The sequence below is a fragment of the Sander vitreus genome, unplaced genomic scaffold (assembly GCF_031162955.1).
Source record: "Sander vitreus isolate 19-12246 unplaced genomic scaffold, sanVit1 R1_20, whole genome shotgun sequence".
NCBI lineage: Eukaryota > Metazoa > Chordata > Actinopteri > Perciformes > Percidae > Sander > Sander vitreus.
Window position 1 is genome coordinate 77501 of NW_027595399.1, and position 27500 is coordinate 105000.

General features: G+C 43.0%; 1 protein-coding gene across 2 annotated transcripts; it reads left to right on the forward strand.

The window, feature by feature from the left end:
• The first annotated feature begins 7962 nt into the window (after positions 1-7962).
• LOC144513182 (deoxyribonuclease-1-like) lies at positions 7963-27121 on the forward strand. Of its 2 annotated transcripts, XM_078244172.1 has the most exons (10): positions 7963-8047; positions 14577-14739; positions 15053-15141; positions 17029-17040; positions 19123-19206; positions 19838-19935; positions 23294-23406; positions 24241-24398; positions 25170-25266; positions 25569-27121. In XM_078244172.1, the coding sequence occupies exons 2-10, from the start codon at positions 14584-14586 to the stop codon at positions 25704-25706; spliced, it is 945 nt and encodes a 314-aa protein (XP_078100298.1). In that variant the 5' UTR covers positions 7963-8047; positions 14577-14583; the 3' UTR covers positions 25707-27121. The 2 variants fall into 2 exon arrangements, with proteins under 2 accessions (XP_078100298.1, XP_078100299.1); XM_078244173.1 differs by lacking the exon at positions 17029-17040.
• The last annotated feature ends 379 nt before the right edge of the window (positions 27122-27500 follow it).

Consider the following 27500-nt stretch of genomic DNA (forward strand, 5'->3'; position numbering starts at 1 on the left):
TGTGATATTGCGATATCGATATTAATTTTGATATTTTAAACAAACAGGAAAACACATCAAAATAGATTCATAACAAATACAACACAAGGTTTATTTTAACTGACGGTCATATTGGACTGGTCCAACATGAATATATAAATAAGGACCATGTCTACAGAACAGGACATGTTCTACTGGTTGGACAGTATAAATATATAAATAAGGACCACGTCTACAGAACAGGACATGACTTTTATGGAGTATCAGCGGATATATATTTCATAGACAACGTCATAGACGTATGCCAGTAACTGTAGTGGAAACTTTATTTTGTAATGTCTAGTGATTTTCGTCACTTTTCAGCTAGAATTCGCCACGTTACAGAGACAGACAAGACATTCTCACGGCAAGTTCCTTTGTTATACATCACAAAGTGTCTGTGAACGTTTATACATGAGGCCCCAGATCAGTCACCAGTGGAGCAAAATACGCAAACATATTACTAGAATCTATTTCTTCTGTGGCCGGGTTGGCTCAGTGGGTAGAGCAGTTGTTGTTTGTTTATTTCGTATTAATGTTTAATATGTTAATGTATGCACCAACAGCCAAGGCATATTCCTCCTAAGTTCTACTTACTCTGCAATAAATCCTTTTCTGATTCTGATTACAGACCGTGCACCGAGTCATCTCTGACGTTTAAGCAAAGCATACTTTTTTACATCTACCTTTGATTGTGTGGGCTACATTTTTACAGTATTGATTCAATACTCTAAGTACATTTTAAGCTATCATTTTATTGTCATCGCAGTTTTAAAGCTTCGCCACCAGGGGGGGCTGCAGCACCTGCAGCACCTGCAAAACCTGCAGCACCTGCAGCACCTGCAGCACCTGCAGCACCCCCCACTTCCCGCGCCTATGCATGAGCAGCAGCCTGGCTCAGAGCCTTCCATCTTACCTCCAACACGGCTCCGGTAAGAGCCAAAACAGCCACATATTATATTAAAAATAATAAAATAATCTAGTTGCCTGATTATGGACATGTTGTAACCCCATATTCCTGACACATAATCTAATACGGCACATACACAACGTGTTTGGAAGACGAAGAATAACATTTATCTCTCGTATAGATGCATGTTAACAGCACATGGACACAGAGCAGCACGGGGAGAGTTTACATAAAAGTACATGCAGGAACTTCTCCAACTACTGACCAACAAAACTAAGTCCCTCTACTATTGTACTTGTCTGTTCATAATTGTTAAAAATCTGAAAAAATTCCATACCAAAGCAGATGAAGACGAAGAGACAGAGGCTGTTTTAGTCTCTCTTCGATGATGTAACATTTAGTTTTCCCGCTCATAATTGCATCCGTAGTAGGCCTACTTCATAACGTCACATCCATAGTACTCCATAACCGACGCATGCGTAGTACTTCACAATCGACGCATGTGTAGTACTTTGTAACCGGCGCATGGTGTTGACATACTATACGTAGAAATCTAAAGAAGTCTATTCCACCTGTAACCTCTCACACGACTGAACCTGTTAATCTGTGATGTGAAGAGTGAATGTTGGGCAGATGCTGTTTTCACATATTGTCTGTCAGGGAAGTTTAAATCCAGTGTCGTTGTGGCTCATCTTTTTAATTACATTAGAAACTTTAGAAACATACCTGTCCTCCTGAGGTCCCTGGCGATCCTTCAGACTCTTCCTCGGCTCATGTTAACCCTCCTGGTGTCCGCGGGTCTAATCTGACCCATTTTCAGAAAGTTTCCACATCAGAAATGTGGGTTTCTTTCAAACAAAATGTCCAAAAAAATAACGTGGATGGTTCCATACAACGCTCTTAACCCTTGAGTTGTCTTCCCCTTGACCATGCAACTTTTAGGTTTTCTGGGTCAAAATTTAAAACTTATTTTTCAACATTTTGGTCACTTTTTCTGACAGTTTTGTCATTTTTTTCAACGTTCTTTTATAAATTGAGTTAAACACTCAAATTCAATGAAAATAGTGAACTGATCATTTGTTTTACTTGTGAAGAGCCATCCATGCTGTTAACTAGTACATGAAATGATCAGTTCACTACTCTCATTGAATTTGGGTGTTTTATTACATTTCATAGCATTTGAAGAAAGATAAAAGAACGTTGAAAAAAGTGACAAAAATGTTGGAAAAAAATATTTTAAAAAGCTTCAAAATCGTCACGAAAAGTGACAAAGGTGTCGAATAAGACGACCAAAACGTTGACCCAGAAAAACTAAAAGTTGTAATCCACAATCTTGGAGAGAAAAGACAGATATACACCATCCAGATATACACCGTCCAGATATACACCATCCAGATATACACCGTCCAGATATACACCATCCAGATATACACCATCCAGATATACACCGTCCAGATATAGACCATCCAGATATACACCGTCCAGATATAGACCGTCCAGATATACACCGTCCAGATACACACCATCCAGATACACACCGTCCAGATATACACCGTCCAGATATAGACCGTCCAGATATACACCATCCAGATATACACCATCCAGATATAGACCGTCCAGATATAGACCGTCCAGATATAGACCGTCCAGATATACACCGTCCAGATATACACCATCCAGATACACACCGTCCAGATATACACCATCCAGATATAGACCGTCCAGATATAGACCATCCAGATATACACCATCCAGATATACACCGTCCAGATATAGACCGTCCAGATATACACCGTCCAGATATACACCATCCAGATATAGACCGTCCAGATATACACCATCCAGATATAGACCGTCCAGATATACACCGTCCAGATATACACCGTCCAGATATAGACCGTCCAGATATAGACCGTCCAGATATACACCATCCAGATATAGACCGTCCAGATATAGACCGTCCAGATATACACCGTCCAGATATACACCATCCAGATATAGACCGTCCAGATATAGACCGTCCAGATATACACCATCCAGATATACACCGTCCAGATATACACCGTCCAGATATACACCATCCAGAGTCCATAATACGTGTACATTGGTGTGGAAATGCTCCAATGTAACAGGTACAAACCTGCTGTTGATTTGCATTGTCAAATTATTATGTCACTCCTATTATTACACCTAAATACCAGCTGAGTGTTCACCTGGGCGGGGAGGGCTTGGTGTGTTTTGTCTTTTTGTTTGCTCGTCTTTTCAATTAATAAACCTGTAATCATCACAAGTAAAGAACCGGTATGGGTAGGCAACAATCATATTATTAGTACTTCATTTCTGTGTACTGAGTAGTTTTCCTGAATTGTCTTCAGAGATGAAGATATAAACGTTATTTCCCCAAACAGGGAGATTCAGGGGATCCCCTTCACCATACCCCCCCATCATCACATACCCTTCACCATACCCCCCCCATCATCACATACCCTTCACCATACCCCCCCATCATCACATACCCTTCACCATACCCCCCCATCATCACATACCCTTCACCATACCCCCCCATCATCACATACCCTTCACCATACCCCCCCATCATCACATACCCTTCACCATACCCCCCCCATCATCACATACCCTTCACCATACCCCCCCCCCATCATCACATCCCCTTCACCATACCCCCCCCATCATCACATACCCTTCACCATACCCCCCCCCCATCATCACATACCCTTCACCATACCCCCCCCATCATCACATACCCTTCACCATACCCCCCCATCATCACATACCCTTCACCATCCCCCCCCATCATCACATACCCTTCACCATACCCCCCCATCATCACATACCCTTCACCATACCCCACCATCATCACATACCCTTCACCATACCCCCACATCATCACATACCCTTCACCATACCCCCACATCATCACATACCCTTCACCATACCCCCCACATCATCACATACCCCTTCACCATACCTAGAGATTAACATGGGGTACTTTCCATAAAATCATCTCTCAATGCAAATCAAACCAGCTATTAGACTAACTGAAATACAACCATGTTAATCTCTAGGTATGGTGAGGTATGGTGGTCGGGTATGGCTGCAGCCTGGAGACCTCCCATCTCATCCCTCCCGTCTCATGCCCTCCCGTCTCATGCCTCCCGTCTCATCCCTCTCGTCTCATGCCCTCCCGTCTCATCTCACGCCTCCCGTCTCATGCCCTCCCGTCTCATGCCTCCCGTCTCATGCCCTCCTGTCTCACGCCTCCCGTTTCATGCCCTCCCGTCTCATGCCCTCCCGTCTCATCCCTCCTGTCTCACGCCTCCCGTCTCATGCCCTCCCATCTCATGCCATCCCCGAGCTTCGACTTTTCAAAATAAAAGCTCGCGTCTGGTGCCTATGTCTTTGTACTTTGGTGTTTTGGATGTTTTTTAACTAAACAGTACGGTAATCATGCTAATGAATACAATAACTTTTTTATGTTGGAGTTAGCAAAACAGTTTTGTGTTCATATGTGCTGGGGGGGGGGGGGGGGGGGGGGGGGTTAATTCAGTTTGGGAAATCGGACGGACTAGAAATCCTGTCTTTTATTGTTTTTTTGTATTTCAAGAGCAAATTGCTCCACAATATGAATACAGACTGATTATCACTTATTTTGTTGGTAACCGTTGTTGTATAATCACAGTATTCCACTTGAGGAGGCCTACACTTCAGTGATGCGCCTTTAGGACCTCGAAATGAAACCCTCTCATGTAATATGGCGTCAACGTTAAACGCTGATGCAGTTTTAAATGTTTTATGATTTCAGAACGAGGAGGTTAACCAATATTTTAAATTAATCCTAATTTTTGTTGTCAAATATCCATAAATGCAGCTTTCGAAATTATAGAAGATTAAAAAGATTTAGCCTATAATAAAATATTGGTTAACCTCTTATCTAGATATCAGATCCTTCTAATGGGAGGCATGAGAACCTTTTTATTGGAGCCTACTCTTCTGTGGTCTCAGATGTTATAATTGTAAAAGAGTATTAATGTTAGTATTATGTGGGTGGCTGCATTGTTGAGCTATGTTTGTTGCACTTGGCATACATTTTTATGTTACACTTTACCTTTTTTTACTGTTATGAATTTGCAAATAAAGCATTAATTGCAAAAAAGTAAAGTCATCACAGTTTTCATCAAATAAACAACAAATGTTAACATCAGGGAGACAACATTAACATCCACAAATCTGCCAACTATAGGCTATGTATGGCTGTCGTTCATTTAAGAGTTTAAACAGCGTTTAATTCATTCATCATGCTCACCAACTTAACTGTGACTTCATTTAGAAAATAATTCACGATTTCGTATTCTGAGCATCTGATTTACCGTTGGACACGCCCAGGCATGAGAGGGGAGGGCTCCAGGCTGCAGCCATACACTCTTAACAGAGCCTAGCCTACTGTTTTACAATGAGTCAGTGAATCAGTTTTATCTGTGTACCAAGTATCACAGCCTATATATGTTACACTGCATTCATACAATACTCAGTATTGATATTGTTATTCTCTCCACTAGATACACCGGCTCATTGAATCAATGACCAATGAATGGGATCGAAGGGTTGCCACTGCACAGTTCATGTGTTGAATTTGTTATGACCCAGTGTCCTTTGTTGGTCTCAATGTTTTATTGTTTTATTTCATGTGAATACTAGTTTACTAGAGGAGTAACTTAGTATTTGAAGTAATGCAGGAAGTGTGCATTTAGTATCCATGCTTATTGTGTTTCCACAACAATGTTAGTGTAGCCCATAAATCTAGACCACCCTAGAGTCTAGCAACTCTCCGTTGGCTAGCGAGCTGGAAAAACCAAACTCTGGTCGAGCCAATCACATCGTGTATAGAGTGGGTGGGCGGGGCTTATGGCTGCTGCTGCTGGTGAACAGCGTCTCTGGAAGACTTGGAGTTCAGCTTTTCTTTGAGAAAAGAACAAAGAACGGCCCTGAAGTCATTCTTAAAAAAGGAAGATGTGTTCAGAGTTTAGAGTGTAATCCATCAGCTAGCTCTGCTCTGATTGGTTGGAGAGCTATCCTATTGGTGCAGAGGGAATCTGAAAGACAACCGTTGATCCCGCCCTTCGGATTGAGCCCAGCCAATGGGGAGTTCCCAGACCCAACATCTGGATGTGGGTCAGACCCAGACCCAACATCTGGATGTGGGTCAGACTCAGACCCAACATCTGGATGTGGGGCTGGCTGGTCAGGCTAATGTTAGTGAGTTAATCTACTGAAATGGCCCCCATCTTGGTGGAGTGTGATGTATAAGATGAGAAAGCAGAGGTTAAGTCATGTATGTTATGGTCATAAAAAAACAATGGCTATCTGTACATCTTTACCAAGCGCCAACCAGAACAGAAGGCATCAATACATTATTGGGGAGGGTCATGCCTCTTTTCCCTAATCATTTTGGAGGGTCATAGAATAATGTATTGCTGGTGAAGGGAGGGTCAAGTCTATTTTGACTAAAGATCCCAAAACTCCTCCAGTGTCCCCTGAAATAAATAACGAACAGTCCCTAATCGGAGTACAATCTCATATTGTCCTAAAATAGTTCACCGTGACGTGTTTCTGGAAACATCTGAAGAGAGAAACAGGCCGTGCAGCTGCTGAATCTGTCTTCATCTCAGATCAACAAAGGTCAGTTTAACAGATGTTCATCAGATTTTGAAAGGCGGCGAGCCGAGCCAGCCGCTACTCATTTACATAAAGTTGGCTGGATTCCACTTTATGCAAATGAGGAGCGGGCGACCCCACGCCCTGCTTCTCCAAAGTCCACGCGACGCTCCCAGAATGCATTGCACGGCTGCTTTCATAGAAATGAATGGGAAGCGTGGAAATGACGCCGATAGTGAACACACAGCTTTACTTCGTGGCTGGCCGAGCTGCTGTCTCTTCAATTTCTGTCTAGCTTTTACGTTGGTCCATACAGTCACTGCATGACTTTTAATGATAGAGATATTAGACCATCAGTCAAGGCTGACCGTTTGTTTTGTCGACTGGAAGCGACATAAATAAAGTTTGGTTCAAACCGCTGAAAGAGAGAGCCACTGGGACCTGTGTTATGATGTTTTATTGTTTTTTAACATCTTCATTTAGAACACAAATAATTATTTGTATTAAATAAATATAATTATTATTCCAGACTCAATGTCTGTCAAAAAAAGTGCATTAAAAAAAATATGTAGAAAAAAAAGAAACAGCCCTGAAATCCCCATCACCAAACCCACCAGACTCCATGTAAATAAACACTACTTGTATCATCGTAAAACACACTTCATTCAAAGTGGACAGAAACTAAATCAAACTAGTTAGTAACAAGCTGTAATGTTACCCTACAGGACTAATGTTCAGCAGCAGTTAGTAACAAGCTGTAATGTTACCCTACAGGACTAATGTTCAGCAGCAGTTAGTAACAAGCTGTAATGTTACCTTACACCCACCAGACTCCATGTAAATAATCAGGACTTTTATCATGGTAAAACACACTTCATTCAAAGTGGACAGAAACTAAATCAAACTATCAAAAGCCGTCTTGGTTCATCTTTCCACTGTTCCAACAATCACCACTCTGGTGTGGTTGAAATAAACCCTTAATTCACCCATTTACATGTGGAGATATGCTGGCTCTATACACGCTAAAAGTCCTGATTATTTACATGGAGTCTGGTGGAAATATGCTGGCTCTATACACGCTAAAAGTCCTGATTATTTACATGGAGTCTGGTGGAGTTTGGTGATGGTGATTTCGGGGCTGTTTCATGTTAAACTAAAAGGATCTTACTCTTTAACTAAAAGGTCTATCTCTGTAGGGATCATTTCATAATGTTGTCAGACACTTAGAATAATAATCTGAGTCTGACAGCAGCAACAACACAACTTTTAGTGGACCCTAACAGAAACTAAGCGGTTTTTCCCACGCCCCTGAATGCAGCAGAGGGCGTGGCAGTAAGAAGAGCAGCAGGTTAGTAGTTAAGATGAGTCCCCACCCTTCTTTTTCGGCTTCAGGAAGCAGAGTTTCAGCAGCACAGACACACGTCGACCCTCAGCTCACCTGAACAGGTAAGAGACCCAGTCTGTACTGGGACCGGCCCAGTATCAGCCCAGGGAACTGTGTGTGTTTGTGTGTGTTCGTGTGTGTCTGTGTCGTGTGTGTCTGTGTGTGTGTGTGCGCGTGTTGTGCAAACTCTTGGGAAGTTTTAGCAGCTGGTTTTAAAGCTGAGAGAGTGACAGTATGTCCCAGGTTAGGGCGCGTTTGTGTTGAGTAACTAATATGTTTTTACTTCCATAGCTTTATTCTCCTGTAAACTGTTCTTTAATTTACATTTTCTCATTTAACAAATATATGTGTATGTATGTAGGCCTATATACATATATTTACACACACACACACACACACACACACACACACATACATACATACATACATACATACATACATATATAAATCGTGTGTGTGTGTATAAATGTATATTCAAAACATCTCAGCTGTCCTCTGAGTAGCACCAGTCCAACAGTTTATCCACCAAACGCAGACAAAGGTTTCAAACTCTGAGGTAGATCCTAGAAGAATCCCCTCCATCCTTCATCTACCTTTATCACTTAGTGAGGTTGTGTCACTTCGGTGTTTTAAAGGGTTAGGAGCTAACACAACTCACGAACTAACTGATGGAGGCAGCAGTAGAGCAGTAACTCCCGTGTTCAGGAGGTAAAATGGCTGCTTTTGTCAAAGGAGTCTGGTGTGTTTGAAGAGAGCAGAGACAATTATATTCAGGTTGAGTCAGTACCGGTTTCTCAGACGCCATGTAAACCCCTCCATACCCCGAGTATAATCTGAGTTCTGATACCCTGTTTCAGTACCGGGGGGGAGGGGGGTTTACACCTTAAACAGAGTAAGATCGGGTTAATGCTTGTTACTAACCATACGCACTCTGCTGGAGGGCTATTTGACCGTTGTTATGATACAATAAACCAACCTTGCTGTGATCAGTGCCAGCCTGCAGTCCATCTGCTTCATCCCCCCGAGCAGCAGACCCCGGGAGATGGATCAACAGATTGTCCATCTCCGGCGGGAGAGTACTTACATTTTCTGCATGACATATACCATATCAAAAGTAGAAACATATCGATGCATCAACGAGATGGAAAGAAGAAAAGCTATCAACAGAGGAAGGAATAAAAGACAAAACATGATAAAATAGAAATACAGAAACACAAGTACATAACAGCTAGTGACTGAACCGCAGTCAGTCAGTCAGTCAGTCAGTCAGTCAGTCAGTCAGTCAGTCAGTCAAAAAGGAAATTAACAATAACTGGCACAACATAAACTATAACATGAACTTAAAGGAGAACTCCGGGCAATTTTACGTTAATCTTGGTCGCTGTACGTATGTGATTACTGTCGATAGCACAAAAAAACGAGCGAATCGGTGCTAGCAACATGGAGCTGCTGCAGCTAACGCCCAGAGCCCAGCTAGCTGCTAGCTGCTAGCAGCTAGCTGCCGTCTGGGAGTGTGTTCAGCCCGGTTCAGCCTGGCTTCTGTGGTAATCATCACGCAGCAGTTCCGTGTGTATTTGTAGCTCATCTATTGTGTGTGACATGGATCTGGCGTTGGTGAGTAGGAGTCTTTGCAGTGGCGATCGGTGTGGTAGTTTCCTTAGCCGGACTAGCAGGCCCGGCTGGCGTCCTTGCCTCTGCTTCCTCCCCGCCTTCCACGCCTTCCTCGCCTCCCGCGGCCGACAACAATCCACCTAGCGCCCGCTGGTCTGGTGCATGTCCTCTGGAGGACAGGTCTTGTTGTCAGGTAAGTCATGTTGCATGTTTTGTTGTCTGTCAAAGGCACTCTTTATCTTATGCCCCCATAACTGGCGTTTTTCCTCTCTGGGAGCTCTGGGCGTTAGCTCCAGCAGCTCCGTGTTGCTAGCACCGATTCGGCTGTTTGTTTGTTTTCTGTCGACAGTAATCACATACGTATAGCGATCAAGATTAACATAAAATTGCCTGGAGTTCTCCTTCAAACATAAAGTCATAGTCAGCAAAATCACTACACATCTTATCACATTGTTACAACTTCCTCACAATGTAGCTGGCATATTTACATATTTACAGGAACTTATAGATGTCTGTGGGTGTTTAGTTAGGAGTGGTGTGATCTCTCTGTCTCTGTCTCTGGCTCTGGCTCAATTCAATTCAAACAAGCTTTTTGCCCCCCCCCGCCCCTCCCCCCCGTGTCTCAACACGCTCTGCTTCCTCCATCAGACCGGTCTAACCACTCTACCTGACACACACACACACACACTCACACACACACACACACACACACACACACACACACACACACACACACACACACACACACACACACACACACACACACACACACACACACACACACACACACACACTCACACACTCACTCCCTTTTCTGAGGAAATGAGAAATGCTGGTTTAATGGTTAGCAACAGTTAGGGGAGACTGGGGATAGTTGGAACGCGTCCAGTTCCTCCAATCAGGAACAAGTTTGGAATCACCTGACTCGTTCTAAACATGCTCTGTGTAGTCCTTAATACACACGTGAAGAAGCAGCTTCCTGTGACTAACACTGCACATTTTTAGGTAAAGTATTATTTTTTTACCTCATTTATTTTGTGATAGCATTGCCAGCTTTGTAGTTCAACTCAACAAACCTAAATCTTGTTTATTGTCTTTATGGATATCTTTCATGCAGGTTGTTAGTGCTGAGGTTTTAAATGTTGGCTGTAAATTAAGATAGTTCTCTTGGAAAAAGAGACAGACATGCACAGATAGACTATGGGAACAACTGACCCAGACTATGGGAACAACTGACCCAGACTATGGGAACAACTGACCCAGACTATGGGAACAACTGACCCAGACTATGGGAACAACTGACCCAGACTATGGGAACAACTGACCCAGACTATGGGAACAACTGACCCAGACTATGGGGGGGTAAAGCGTAACATTTTACTCCCTGTGTTTGAGAGTAAACTCTGCATTAGTGTTTGGGTTGCAGAGATAACAGCTACACCATTTAATAGCAGACACATGGAACTAGTTTGGATAACATTTTGAACCCACTGGCTTAAAAAAAGCTCCAAGATACAGACAGAAATGTCAAAATGTTCTAACTGTCCCTGGTCTCATCTACAGAAGAGGTGAAGATTAAAAATCTCACAGCTGCTTTCCTGCAGTCACGTTTGTTTCTCGCCGCGTGTAGACATCTCAGTATCAATCCACATATTAACCCCCGCTTCCTCCCGCTTCTGGTGTTCCTGTGTATTTACAACCAGCAGCTATGAGGTCGTCGGTGAAAGCCCTCCTGTAGTGTTCTCTGTCCTGCTGTTGTCTCTGTCATGCTGCCTGGCCCTGTACCCATACATCCACGCCCTGTATCCTTACATCCATGCCCTGTACCCATACATCCATGCCCTGTACCCATACAGCCACGCCCTGTACCCATACAGCCACGCCCTGTACCCATACAGCCACGCCCTGTACCCATACAGCCACGCCCTGTACCCATACATCCACGCCCTGTACCCATACATCCACGCCCTGTACCCATACATCCATGCCCTGTACCCATACATCCACGCCCTGTACCCTTACAGCCACGCCCTGTACCCATACGTCCATGCCCTGTACTGGGGTTGGCTTCTGTTTTGGGGAAAGGGGGTGTTGTGTTCTCCTTTACCTTGTTAAGGTAAGCTAGGTTAGCCTCCTAGCTTGTGTGCGCTTCTCAAATGTACTTTGTAATTCGTGGGGTAATTAATTGACCACATATTTCACCACCTTCCACTGCAAGGCACTTTATCTGACACGGCCATCATCAAATAGGACTCTGCTGCTTTCTTCCCACTTTCAGTACCGCTATGATGCCAGGCGAGGGCCACGGACATGTTGGAATTTCTGGGTTCCCAGTCGGAAACTAGACATGTCTACGGGAAATGTCACGGTCGGAGAGATATAACGTTATTTGCTCTATGAAAGACCGACAAAGACGGAAACTAAGGACATTTACTCGATTATTTTAGTTAGTTTTGCAAACAGACATTACAGTTTTAGTTTAGTTATCGTTTTTTTTGTAATGCCTCGTTTTTATTTTTATTTCAGTTAACGACAAAGTTTTTTCCCTCCTAGTTTTCATTATTTCGTTCGTTTTTTGTTAACGATTATAACCTTGGTCACGACATGGTGTTCATGGGAAATGTAGGATTAGTATTACAAGCAATGTTGCCAGATAAAGACTAAACTCACACTAAACCGCCCAAATTTCTTGGCAAACAACAGACCAATCTGGCAACATGTCTGCAGCCGGCCGAGTCAAACGGAGGTCCAGTTGTTGTCTTCGTTCATCACCAGACTAACTCTGTTACCCTCGGAAGGTGTCAATTTAAAGCCCTGATTGCACGTGTAACGTACGCGGAGGCCTTCTAAAGCTTTAGTGCGTCACTTTTTTATATATTTAATGAACGTCTGTTACATTCAAGCCATACATCTACTCCAGTACTGTACTTCAGTCTACATGTTGAGGTACTTGTACTTTACTTGAGTCTTTTCTTTTCATGCCACTTTCTACTTCTACTCCGCTACATTCATCTGTTCCAGCTTTAGTTACTAGTTACTTTAGTTACTAGTTACTTTAGTTACTCCGCTACATTCATCTGTTCCAGCTTTAGTTACTAGTTACTTTAGTTACTCCGCTACATTCATCTGTTCCAGCTTTAGTTACTAGTTACTTTAGTTACTCCACTACATTCATCTGTTCCAGCTTTAGTTACTAGTTACTTTAGTTACTCCTCTACATTCATCTGTTCCAGCTTTAGTTACTAGTTACTTTAGTTACTCCACTACATTCATCTGTTCCAGCTTTAGTTACTAGTTACTTTAGTTACTCCACTACATTCATCTGTTCCAGCTTTAGTTACTAGTTACTTTAGTTACTAGTTACTTTAGTTACTCCACTACATTCATCTGTTCCAGCTTTAGTCACTAGTTACTTTAGTTACTCTGCTACATTCATCTGTTCCAGCTTTAGTTACTAGTTACTTTAGTCACTAGTTACTTTAGTTACTCCGCTACATTCATCTGTTCCAGCTTTAGTTACTAGTTACTTTAGTTACTCCACTACATTCATCTGTTCCAGCTTTAGTTACTAGTTACTTTAGTTACTCCTCTACATTCATCTGTTCCAGCTTTAGTTACTAGTTACTTTAGTTACTCCACTACATTCATCTGTTCCAGCTGTAGTTACTAGTTACTTTAGTTACTCCACTACATTCATCTGTTCCAGCTTTAGTTACTAGTTACTTTAGTTACTAGTTACATGTAGTTTATAAATCTGATGTTTTATTCTAAAGTAAACTAGCAACAATATAAGGACTACAAGTCAGCTGAGAGGATCAGACCATTAAACACACAGCTGGTTGGTCCTTCACAGCAGTGTTTCTCAAACTGTTTTCTATAGTGTCCCCCCTGTGAACAGTGTGTTTAAGCCATGTACCCCCCCTGACCAGCACAAAAACATTTTTGGTTGGAAAACAAGTCTCTATAAAGAGGAAGAATACAGCGCCGGCAGTGATCGATTTACTACACGTTTAACATTTAAATGCTACATTTCATAGGTTTAGAATCCATCACATTTTCCACGTACCCCCTGCAGTCCTCCAGAGTACCCCTAGGGGGACACGTACGCCCTGCAGTCCTCTAAAGTACCCCTAGGGGGACACGTACCCCCTGCAGTCCTCCAGAGTACCCCTAGGGGGACATGTACCCCCTGCAGTCTTCCAGAGTACCCCTAGGGGGACACGTATCCCCTGCAGTCCTCCAGAGTACCCCTAGGGGGACACGTACCCCCTGCAGTCCTCTAAAGTACCCCTAGGGGGACACGAACCCCCTGCAATCCTCCAGAGTACCCCTAGGGGGACACGTACCCCCTGCAGTCCTCCAGAGTACCCCTAGGGGGACACGTACCTCCTGCAGGCCTCCAGAGTACCCCTAGGGGGACACGTACCCCCTGCAGTCCTCCAGAGTACCCCTAGGGGGACACGTACCCCCTGCAGGCCTCCAGAGTACCCCTAGGGGGACACGTACCTCCTGCAGTCCTCCAGAGTACCCCTAGGGGGACACATACCCCCATTTGAGAAACTGCTTTACTCGTTCTAAAATGGGAGGATTGTTCTTTACTTTTAATACTTTAACTACAGTTTCCTGATGATACTTACACACTTTTACTTAAAGAAGTAAGCAACATTTTTACTGTAAGAGTATTTTCACAGTGTGGTATTAGTACTTTAACAACAGTAATCTGAGTACTTCTTCCACTGCTGGTCATCAGTGAAACTAACAGGTACTAACAGTCGACTAACATTCTTATGATTTGTCCACTACGTCAAAAAGCAATTTTTTATTTATTTTTTTTAAAAAGTGCCAAAAACTCTCTAGAAAGTGACCAAAGGAGACCAACCACGTGTCTCTTTCTACTCAGACAGAACTCAGCCTGTCTACATTGTTTTCTAGATTCATTTTGGACTTTGCACATAAACTCTTCTTCTGTTTCCTCCACAGTTCAACCATGAGGTGGCGCTCTCCTTGTCTTCCTCTCCTCCTCGTCTCTCTCCTCGCTCTGTTGCTTGGAGGAGCTGCAGATTTCAAGATCTGCTCCTACAACGTGCAGGAATTCAACCTCGACAAAGCCACGGACTACCGAGTACTGCACACTCTCACACGGGTAGGACACTATACACATTACTCCGACATCTCCACCACTGTTAGGGTACACTTCCATCAAAAACTGTAATACATCTGCAAAAAGATTCTGTTTAGGTCTGTTGATCACTGAGAAAAAGCCCTGACAGATATAATCTGATCTGTCTGTCTGTCTCTATCTCTCTCTTCTGTCTGTCTGTCTCTATCTCTCTCTTCTGTCTGTCTCTCGTCTGTCTCTCTTGTCTGTCTGTCTGTCTCTCGTCTCTCTCGTCTGTCTCTCTCGTCGCTCTCGTCTGTCTGTCTCTCGTCGCTCTCGTCTGTCTGTCTGTCTGCAGATTGTGTCTCGCTGTGACATCTGTCTCCTGCTGCATGTGACAGATTTTGACGGTGAAGGTATCCAAGCTCTGCTGGCGTCTCTCAACAGGTAAATATTTGAACAACCCAGACTTTTCCTTTTCGCTGTTATTGACGGTTTCTGACGGAGGTCAGTAGTTCAGTTATGAGCAGACTTTCTAAAGGCCACTTATGCATGACAGTCTATTTCTGTATCAGTCGCACAACTTTCACGTCTCTGTCAAAACTTTCTTTCTTCCATCGGTGTCTTTAGATAAATAACAAAAAAATAAAATGAAGCCATCGGAGCTGCAAAGAGATTTGCATTTGGTCAACTATTAAGTTAATCACAACTATTCTGATCATCCATTAATCAGGTTGAGTCATTCTTAAGATAAAACAGGTAAACTAGTGTGATGTCAGCTTGTTAAATGTTCTAGTTTCTTCTGTCCTCTGAGACGGGAAACTGAAGATCTGTTTGGAGTTTCTCCACTACATGGTCCCTGCTCGACTCTACTCTCCTTTTCTGGTTTTCCGTTCTGATAATACTCCCTGGTACCTGTTAACAGGTACTTTATGTAGTACCACCTCCGTCCAGGTTCCCAGCCAGCTGAGGCGATGCCAAAAGATGACGTGAAAACCTGCTGACTACTGATTGGTCAGAGAGAATCGTCACTCATCATTGCTATAGCAACAGACGGGGGGGTCCTGAACAAACCCGCCACTTTTAAATAGTTTAGCCAGCGGTGTTTTTTTGCTGCCTCCAGCTTCATTAGAAACTAAATATGTCTTCTGGCAAACAGCCACATGATGAGAGTCGTGTGTGTGTGTCTGTCTGTCTGTCTGTCTGTCTCTCTCTCTGTCTGTCTCTCTCTCTCTGTGTCTCTGTGTGTGTCTCTGTGTGTGTCTCTGTCTCTGTGTGTGTCTCGGTCTCTGTGTGTGTGTGTGTGTCTCTGTCTCTGTGTGTGTGTCTCTGTGTGTGTGTCTCTGTGTGTGTGTCTCTGTGTGTGTCTCTCTCTGTGTGTGTCTGTCTCTCTCTGTGTGTGTCTGTCTCTCTCTGTGTGTGTCTGTCTCTCTCTGTGTGTGTCTGTCTCTCTCTGTGTGTGTCTGTCTCTCTCTGTGTGTGTGTGTCTGTCTCTGTGTGTGTGTGTGTGTCTGTCTCTGTGTGTGTCTGTGTGTGTCTGTCTGTCTCTGTGTGTGTGTGTGTCTCTGTGTGTGTGTGTGTGTGTGTGTGTGTCTCTGTGTGTGTGTGTGTGTGTGTCTCTGTGTGTGTGTGTGTGTGTGTCTCTGTGTGTGTGTGTCTGTCTCTGTGTGTGTGTGTCTGTCTGTGTGTGTGTGTGTCTGTCTCTGTGTGTGTGTCTGTCTCTATGTGTGTGTGTGTCTGTCTCTGTGTGTGTGTGTCTGTCTGTCTCTGTGTGTGTCTGTCTGTCTCTGTGTGTGTGTGTGTGTGTCGCGCGTTAGGTCGTGGCAGTTTCCTCCGGCGTCTCTATGACGACCAGCCACGCTCACCTCAGGCATGAGGCGGTACTAAAAATCGGAAAAACTAAAAAAGGAGAACGGGACGCCGCGGCCGAGCCGAGCTGGTACCATGTAATGGGACAACGCCATTTGAGTTGTGGACAAAACAAGATATGTGAGGACGTCATCTTGGGCTTTTTGGGAGACGCTGATCAACATTTTAGAGACCAAACTACTCATCCATCCATCCAGAACATAATCCAGCAGGAAGATAAGCAGTAGTTGCCCTGAAGCTGAGGTCTGTAGCTTTTAATGAGCCAAAACAAAGACAGCAAGTCTTTTAGTTTCAGATGTTTCTGAAGTAAGACAGAGTTCATTACACCGCACAGAAGATCTGTTTTTCATAATACAATCAAATGATAAGTCTATGTGATGTAACGTTGACCAAACGTCCCCTACTGAGCTGACAGGTGTACTAACGCATCATGTGATCATTGTGTGTGCTGTCTGCCTCCAACAGGGCGACCGACAGGTACAGTGGACTTTATCAGCATGTGTGACATCTTTTAATGATCATGTATCATCTCTGTCACCTCTGTTTACCCACTTTATTAACCCTGACATCACAGCTAACACTTTATTTTGGACAGTCGCTGTTACAGAAACTCTGCAACTTACCAAAATAAAGTGTTAAAACTAATTATATACAACGCAAGAGAATACAAAAAATACTTACAAATATTATAAACTAAAAGCCCTGAGGGTAGGAGTAGAGGGGGGGGGGGGCTTATGCCCTGCATGAAAACCAACAGATAACAAAAGATCAAAATACCACAACAGCTGCTGAAAAGAGGAACGAAAAGCACGTACATGTGTTCGTTTTGTTTTGGTGCCAAATTGCCCAATTTAACCTAAATGATCTATAGTGCTCAGCATAAGTTTATGAAGCCACGCTGAAGATGACTAAAAAGAGGAATAAAAAATCATCTTTTGGAAATTGATCTTAATGCCTTAATTAAAAAAAATAGGAAAAATCCTTTAAGGACCCCAGTTATCTTTGTGAATGAATAATGTATCATAAATAAATAAATGTTCTTCCTTAAAATACAGGAGGCACATCATCACATACCCTTCACCATACCCCCCCATCATCACATACCCTTCACCATACCCCCCCCCCATCATCACATACCCTTCACCATACCCCCCACATCATCACATACCCTTCACCATACCCCCCCCATCATCACATACCCTTCACCATACCCCCCCCATCATCACATACCCTTCACCATACCCCCCCATCATCACATACCCCTTCACCATACCCCCCCCCCATCATCACATACCCCTTCACCATACCCCCCCCCCATCATCACATACCCTTCACCATACCCCCCCCCATCATCACATACCCTTCACCATACCCCCCCCATCATCACATACCCTTCACCATACCCCCCCATCATCACATACCCTTCACCATACCCCCCCCCCACATCATCACATCCCCTTCACCATACCTAGAGATTAACATGGTTGTATTTCAGTTAGTCTAATAGCTGGTTTGATTTGCATTGAGAGATGATTTTATGGAAAGTACCCCATGTCAATCTCTAGGTATGGTGAAGGGGGGGTATGGGTGAAGGGTATGTGATGATGGGGGGGGTATGGTGAAGGGTATGTGATGATGTGGGGGGGGTATGGTGAAGGGTATGTGATGATGGGGGGGGTATGGTGAAGGGTATGTGATGATGGGGGGGGTATGGTGAAGGGTATGTGATGATGGGGGGGTATGGTGAAGGGTATGTGATGATGGGGGGGTATGGTGAAGGGTATGTGATGATGGGGGGGGGTATGGTGAAGGGGATGTGATGATGTGCCTCCTGTATTTTAAGGAAGAACATTTATTTATTTATGATACATTATTCATTCACAAAGATAACTGGGGTCCTTAAAGGATTTTTCCTATTTTTTTTAATTAAGGCATTAAGATCAATTTCCTAAAGATGATTTTTTATTCCTCTTTTTAGTCATCTTAGCATGGCTTCATAAACTTATGAGCACCACTGTAGCTGAACAAGGCTTTCTTTGCTCTTTCTGGTGATGTTTAACTTATTTATAATCTCTCGGGGATGGCCAAAGATTAATTTGGCTACGGAATGGAAACGTGGGATTTGCAAGTGGCTCTTCTTACTTAAGAACTGCGTCTGATGGTGTCTATTCTGAGGCTATAAACTATTTATCAACATGGGATAAAAAGCATGATTCTTACTTATTTGTTTATATTGTAAACCGTCTGAACCGGGGTTGTTGTGCATGTGGTGTTCTGTGAGAAACCTCTTTTAAAACGGGTAATTTAGGGGAGAATATGCTAATAATGCTGAGCTAACTGAGGGACTTCAGATACTTGATTTAAAGAGCTGTAATGTTACCCTACAGGACTAATGTTCAGCAGCAGTTAGTAACAAGCTGTAATGTTACCCTACAGGACTAATGTTCAGCAGCAGTCAGATAAGAATGAATTAATAGCACAGTTGTAGTTCAGAGTGGATCCACTGCCGTCTGTCTACGTTGTCTCAGTAACTAACAGTTTCTCTGTTTGTGTGTTGAGGTATGACGGCTACGCCTACCAATCAGTGGCCAGTGAGAGTCTGGGAGACCCTGGCGATCTGCAGCAGTACGTTTTCCTCTACAGGTAAGACTCCGTGCTGGGATCCATCCAGGAAACACACCTGTACACATCTGCCTGTTGGCAGAAAATTAATAATAATGATAAGATATACATCTAGTAAACAGATATACATCTAGTAAACACAGATCTAGGAAACACAGATCTAGTAAACACAGATCTAGGAAACACAGATCTAGTAAACATAGATCTAGTAAACAGATACAGATCTAGGAAACACAGGTCTAGTAAACACAGATCTAGTAAACCGATATACATCTAGTAAACCGATATACATCTAGTAAACATAGATCTAATAAACATAGATCTAGTAAACAGATATACATCTAGTAAACACATACATCTAGTAAACACATACATCTAGTAAACACATACATCTAGTAAACACAGATCTAGTAAACCTAGATATAGTAAATATAGATATACATCTAGTAAACAGATATACATCTAGTAAACAGATATACATCTAGTAAACATAGATCTAGTAAACATATATACATCTAGTAAACCTAGATACATCTAGTAAACACAGATCTAGTAAACCTAGATATATCTAGTAAACATAGATCTAATAAACATAGATATACATCTAGTAAACATAGATCTAATAAACATGACCTCTTGTTTTTGTCTCCAGGACGGACACGGTGAATGTGACGGGTCAGTATCAGTACCAGAAGCCCAAGTCCTTCGTCAGACCACCGTTCGCTGTTCAGTTCTACAGCGACCAAACTGGTCAGTGGACACAACACAACTACATAACAGGACAACAACACAACACACAACAACACAATTACACAATACAACAGAACACACAACAATACAACAGAACACACAACAATACAACAACACAACTCTTTTTAGCTAAATAAACTTGTTGGTGGGGGGGGCATGAACAAATCCAGTCTGTCTTTAGAAAAAATATCAGTTTCCCTGTATTGCAGTTTCCCTGTATTGCAGTTTCCCTGTATTGCAGTTTCCCTGTATTGCAGTTTCCCTGTATTGCAGTTTCCCTGTATTGCAGATGTATTTCATTCACAAGGACACAGGGAGAGGGAGTGCTGAACTGCCCTGAATAATAAACGGCTCCTGCTGCAGGAAACGTATGACGGAAAGTTTTTTTCAGTCCACGGTGTACTTTGAAACCGTGCCCCCCCCTCGGCAGGAACAACTCCAGGGAGCAGCAAGGTCACAATCCAAGGCACTCGTCTTTAGAGAAAATGGTAAAATGCCTTTGTGACCTCCGTCCCATTTTGACTAGAATAAGGTTAAAAACAACTGGACGCGTTCCTCGGGAAGTTCCACTAAAGGGCTGCAGGACACGACGACGTTGAATATCTTGATAACTTGTGATAAATAACCAGATATTAATTCAATTCAGTTTTATTTATAGTATCAAATCATAACGAGAGTTATCTCGAGACACTTTACAGACAGAGTAAGACAAAGCCCCAACAATTACAATAATTCCCTCAAGAGCAAGCATTAGTGGTAGCTATTGCGACAGTGGCGAGGAAAAACTCCCTTTTAGGGAGAAACCTCGGCAGACCCAGACTCTTGGTGGGCGGTGTCTGACGGTGCCGGTTGGGGGGTGATGAACAGTGGCAGAAATAGTCACAATAAAGATAATGGGACAGAGACTACAATGGTAGTCGTAGTAGTTCATGTCCTAGTAGGGCACAGCAGGGCGTTACGGGGTGTAATGTGGGAGCAGTTCATGTCCTAGTAGGGCACAGCGGGGCGTTACGGGGTGTAATGTGGGGGTAGTTCATGTCATAGTTCATGTCCTAGTAGGGCACAGCAGGGCGTTACGGGGTGTAATGTGGGAGCAGTTCATGTCCTAGTAGGGCACAGCGGGGCATTACGGGGTGTAATGTGGGAGTAGTTCATGTCATAGTAGGGCACAGCGGGGCGTTACGGGGTGTAATGTGGGAGTAGTTCATGTCATAGTAGGGCACAGCAGGGCGTTACGGGGTGTAATGTGGGAGTAGTTCATGTCATAGTAGGGCACAGCAGGGCGTAGCAGGGTGTAATGTGGGAGTAGTTCATGTCATAGTAGGGCACAGCGGGGCGTAGCAGGGTGTAATGTGGGAGTAGTTCATGTCATAGTAGGGCACAGCGGGGCGTTACGGGGTGTAATGTGGGAGTAGTTCATGTCCTAGTAGGGCACAGCAGGGCGTTACGGGGTGTAATGTGGGAGTAGTTCATGTCATAGTAGGGCACAGCAGGGCGTAGCAGGGTGTAGCAGGTCCACAGCGACAGCTGCACCCAAGACCCAGGTCTTGGTGCCACCCTAATCCAAGGCGATATTCTGGGTGAAGAAACATAAGGACTATATTAAAGACTTTCAGGATTCTGCTAAAATACAACAAACTGCTTGTTGAGTTTACATCATTTCCAACTTCCTTTTACTGGACAAAATAAACATTGACTTGACTATAAAAGGCAGAGTTACATTTTGAAGTCCAGTTTTCTAAAGACCTTTTCTTTCAACTAACGCAATAAATATCGGAGAGTCTTTCAGGATGTGTTTATTGCGCCGGTTGATATCGCCATGACGATAAAAAGACTATATATAGTGCTGCCCTAGGGGAAATTATATATTAGTGTGAGCATTCAGTAATCTAAATGGTGTTCACGGAGTCTATCCCAAGACAGATAAGGACCTCCCGAGACAAAGACACACACGGTGGAGAACAGAATCCACCAGTCAGCCATTTGGTTTCTGAGTTCTGGAGATTTCATCTGTTCGTTATTACTGAGGAGAGAAGAGCAGCTGGTTCCTTAACAGCTGGGTGTGTATCTGACTTCCTGTCGTCGTCTCTCCGTTCTGCACAAGACAACTACACAACTACACAACTACACAACAACACAACTACACAACTACACAACTACACAACAACACAACTACACAACTACACAACACACAACTACACAACACACAACTACACAACACACAACTACACAACACACAACTACACAACACACAACTACACAACTACACAACTACACAACACACAACTACACAACAACACAACTACACAACTACACAACTACACAACACACAACTACACAACAAGACAACTACACAACAAGACAACTACACAACAAGACAACTACACAACTACACAACTACACAACTACACAACTACACAACAACACAACTACACAACAAGACAACTACACAACTATACAACAAGACAACTACACAATGCAACACACAACTACACAACAAGACAACTACACAACACACAACTACACAACACAACACACAATTACACAAGACAACTACACAACACAACACACAACTACACAAAACAACTACACAACACACAACTACACAACAAGACAACTACACAACGCCACAACAAGACAACTACACAACGCAACACACAACTACACAACTACACAACACAAAACTACACAACAAGACGACTACACAACACACAACCACACAACACACAACTACATAACCACACAGCTACACAACCACACAGCTACACAACTACACAACACACAACTACACAACACACAACCACACAGCTACACAACTACACAACACACAACTACACACAATAACGCAACACAGCTGTGTGTGTATCTGACTTCCTGTCGTCGTCTCTCCATTCTGCACAAGACAACAAGACACTACACAACAAGACACTACACAACAAGACACTACACAACAAGACAACTACACAACAAGACAACTACACAACAAGACAACTACACAACAAGACACTACACAACAAGACAACTACACAACAAGACAACTACACAACAACACAACAAGACAACTACACAACACACAACGACACAACTACACAACTACACAACAAGACAACTACACAACACACAACTACACAACTACACAACACACAACTACACAACAAGACAACTACACAACAAGACAACTACACAACAAGACAACTACACAACAACACAACAAGACAACTACACAACAAGACAACTACACAACAAGACAACTACACAACTACATAACACAACCACACAGCTACACCCAATAACCCACCACGGCTGTGTGTGTGTGTGTGTGTGTCTGACCTCCTGTCGCCGTCTCTCCGTTCTGCAGCCATCAAGTCCTTCATTCTGGTTCCTCTGCACTCGGACCCGAGTCGGGCCGTCCAGGAGATCGATCGCCTCTACGACGTCTTCCAGGAAGTCAGCAAGAAATGGAGCAACGCGGTGAGGAACCCCCGCAGCGCAACACAATGACGCACAACACAACTACACAATAACCACAGTGAGGACTCTGGCTGGATCTGAAGCAGAGCTGCATCTGGTTTCTACTCAGGCTGCTAATCAACAACTAATCCCAAGTCCCAGTCTGGACTATATTAGTCCTCTATTCCAGACTCCAGCAACACGAGACATTTATTCTTTCTCTTTTCAGACAGACATGTTCTGGGGTAACGTTTTAAATAATTCCCTCGTGTCTCATCTCTATTACTCCAAAACTGAAAGATCTCCCCTGTTACATCATATGTTCCCTGTACAAGCTCATACACCTGAATCATATCTCCTAAATATCAGTCGGTAAACTACATTTTCTCAATCTATCTTCATACGAGATATTTTTCATATGTGTCAAGCGGTTGTGATGCTGCAGAGACAGATCTTATCCTACAGACTAAAGAAAACCTCTCCTCACAATAATCACACTATCATCATTTTCAGTTATTTTAATATTTTTCAGTGAAAATAAGAGATACAAAAATGATCATTCCCTCCAATATCGTGAATCATATCACTAAATAATACTTTTCCTGATGTGGTGCAGCTCAGGTATCTACGTCCACCTGGAGCTGAGAGAACCATGTACCTGCTTTGACTGATTTATTTATTCATTTCATTATTATTAAAAAACGAAAGCCATCAGGAGAGTAGAAAGGGGGGTTTACAGTAAACTAAAATCAGCTGTTAAAAATCTTTTTAGTAAACTGAAACTAATTAAAAACTAAGACCTTAACTAAAAAACTAAGCTGTAAAGTGTGTGTGTGTGTGTGTGTGTGTGTGTAGAACGTGATGTTACTGGGAGATTTCCACGCCTCCTGCTCCTACGTGACCCGAGACAATAAGAGAGACATCCGTCTGTACACCAACTCAGCGTTTGCCTGGCTGATCGGTGACCAGGTGGACACCACCGTCTCCGAGGAAACCAACTGTGCCTTTGACAGGTAGGGGGGGGTGTGTGTGTGTGTGTGTGTGTGTGTGTGTGTGTGTGTGTGTGGACATGACCGTGATCTGGTTGCAAAGGACTTGCAAAAGATCAACTATGGACACAATAACAATATCTACAAGCACAGCACTGTAACATTAAACTGGTTCCATCATAACATCGTTATAACATCTGACAGGGACTACTTCAGAAACATCCCAAACACTCTGACATGGTGATGGTAAGTGAGGTTATGAAGTCTGTGTGTATCTGTGAGGTTATGAAGTCTGTGTGTATCTGTGAGGTTATGAAGTCTGTGTGTATCTGTGAGGAGGCTGCTGTTGTCATCTGTATATGGACATCTGCTACTATTCCAAATTACTGAAATATCAATCTTTGGTAGATCTCATTCACCAACTTGGTTACAAGCTAGGGGGGCTGCAACAAAAGGAGGCTGACAGACTTGCATAATGATGTTTCAGCCATCATAGGGAGCAGATATGGAGACGGAGATGCTCTGTTTATCCTTAATGTGCTGAGTATTATAAATGAAAGAGGAGGAGGAGGAGTAGTAGGAGGAGTAGTAGTAGGAGGAGGAGGAGGAGGAGTAGGAGGAGTAGTAGTAGTAGTAGTAGTATGTGTCCATGTAGACCTGTCACCTCGTCAATCACTCTTCACTCTGGTTCTTTTCATACGATGCCTTTCAGATCTAAATACAAGCGTGTGTGTGTGTGTGTGTGTGTGTGTGTGTGTGTGTGTGTGTGTGTGTGTGCGTGTGTGTGTTTTTCAGGATCGTGGTACACGGTAGAACCTTCCTGAGGGCCATCACTCCATTGTCTGCACAAGTCTACAACTACGCCGAAGATTTAAAAATCCCCAGGGCCAAGGTAACTGCCTGTCTGCCTGCCTGTCTATCAGTACTACCTGTCTGTCTCTATGATGTAATGATTGCCCTCACCGTTGAGATTAGGGCATGTGGCTCTAACCCTCTCCTGTAAAACATCTGGCGCCACCCAGCAGTTGATCATTTATCAACATCTGGATCCGGCTGCTGAAACGAGCGTCGTCAGCATCTGTTTATTAATCTGTCAGATATTTCCCCAAATGTTGAGCAGTCCGTTACTGCACCCAGAGAAGCGTGTGGATGGATTGTGGTTTGACTCTTTGCTCTGCTGCTTCTGTCTGCCAGGCGCTGGGGATCAGTGACCACTTACCTGTGGAGGTGGATCTGAAGGGCTCCGCCCCTCTCCTGCAGGCCACGCCCCTCCTCATCCTGCTCAGCCTCGCTGCCATCCTGCAGCACTTCCTGTCTGCTTCAGTAATCTGATTACTCTGAGGGATCTTGAGTATCTCCTTATCATACGCAGATAAATGAAGCTGTTTCAGGCGCTGATATTGATTTTGCAATCTGTTTATTTACCTTTCTTTCTCTCCAACAATGAAACTATTATCTCGTCTGACTTTATTATCTGAAGATAACAATAACAATCACTTCCTGTCTAGATCTTCTTCTTCTCTCCTTTTTCATTCTTCAGAGAGGTCCATCACAGTAAAAATACACACACACACACACACACACACACACACACGTCTTCATCAGACAATGCTATATTCATTGTTATATAGAGAATATCTAAATGAAATATGCTGTTTACATCAATCTCTGGGTATTAGTGGAATATTAGTGTAAACGTACCCAAACACGGCAGATGGAAACCCTCCTGGTGCCAAAAACCGTTCACTGTTTATTGATCTGAGCAGAAGTTTTTACCCAGAGTGCCTTTCAGCAACGTGAGCACATCAATACTTTTTATTTCCACACGAGTCCAAACTACCGATTATGTTCACGGTGGATTAATGTGTGGATTTTTTATTTTTTATTCCAAATGTCTGACAACATTATGAAAGGATCCCTACAGAGATAGACCTTTTAGTTAAAGAGGAAGATCCTTTTAGTTTAACATGAAAATCACCATCACCAAACCCACCAGACTCCATGTAAATAATCAGGACTTTTAGCGTGTATAGAGCCAGCATATCTCCACCAGACTCCATGTAAATAATCAGGACTTTTAGCGTGTATAGAGCCAGCATATCTCCACCAGACTCCATGTAAATAATCAGGACTTTTAGCGTGTATAGAGCCAGCATATCTCCACCAGACTCCATGTAAATAATCAGGACTTTTAGCGTGTATAGAGCCAGCATATCTCCACATGTAAATGGGTGAATTAAGGGTTTATTTCAACCAAACCAGAGTGGTGATTGTTGGAACAGTGGAAAGATGAACCAAGACGGCTTTTGGTAGTTTTATTTAGTTTCTGTCCACTTTGAATGAAGTGTGTTTTACCATGATAAAAGTCCTGATTATTTACATGGAGTTTGGTGATGGTGATTTCAGGGCTGTTTCACACAGAATAGTTGTTCCATCAGACACAGAAACGTGGAGACATAGAGTCCAGGATGAAGATAAATTATTCTTTAAGTACTTTAACAAGTCACAGAAGTTGTACTACTAAATGAATTGGAGAATAATAACGTCTCCATTAGTCTTTGCAGCTCTTAATGATTTTAATAAGACATTATGAAAGTGTTTGTAGCAGGTGAATCAGAATACTGATATTATTTTAGGTCATATTTCCTGTTTGTACTGAAACTGATGTAAATATTTGGAACGTTTAGACATTTATTGTTTCTGTGTTTTTAATATTCAATAAAGTTTTTAAAATGTTGAAATTAAAATGTTTAGGATGTTATTTCATAAAGCCTGATGTTGAGTTTTACAATATTTACTGTGTGTGTGTGTGTGTGTGTGTGTCTCTGTGTGTGTGTGTGTCTCTGTGTGTGTGTGTGTGTGTGTGTGTGTGTGTGTGTGTGTGTGTGTGTCTGTGTGTGTGTGTGTGTGTGTCTGTGTCTCAGTGTCTGTGTGTGTGTGTGTGTGTGTCTCAGTGTGCTGTTTATGGGCAGTATATTATCATGTGTTGTTGACCATCTGAACTTCCTGTTCTGTTAGTGATCATAAAGTGTATGGTGACCTTTGGAGCAGAGCTGATGTCTGACAACAGCTGCTCTGTGAAGGCTTTACATCCTATAGAACCAGGGGGTCGGACAGGGCTTTATA

What these genes read in the sequence shown, in the direction of transcription:
- LOC144513182 (XM_078244172.1), top strand. Translation starts at nt 14,584, where the DNA reads ATGAGGTGGCGCTCTCCTTGTCTTCCTCTCCTCCTCGTCTCTCTCCTC. An exon ending in GTTCTACAGCGACCAAACTG is followed by an intron (nt 19,936 to 23,293) that starts GTCAGTGGACAC and finishes TCCGTTCTGCAG; the next exon opens with CCATCAAGTCCTTCATTCTG. An exon ending in GCAAGAAATGGAGCAACGCG is followed by an intron (nt 23,407 to 24,240) that starts GTGAGGAACCCC and finishes GTGTGTGTGTAG; the next exon opens with AACGTGATGTTACTGGGAGA.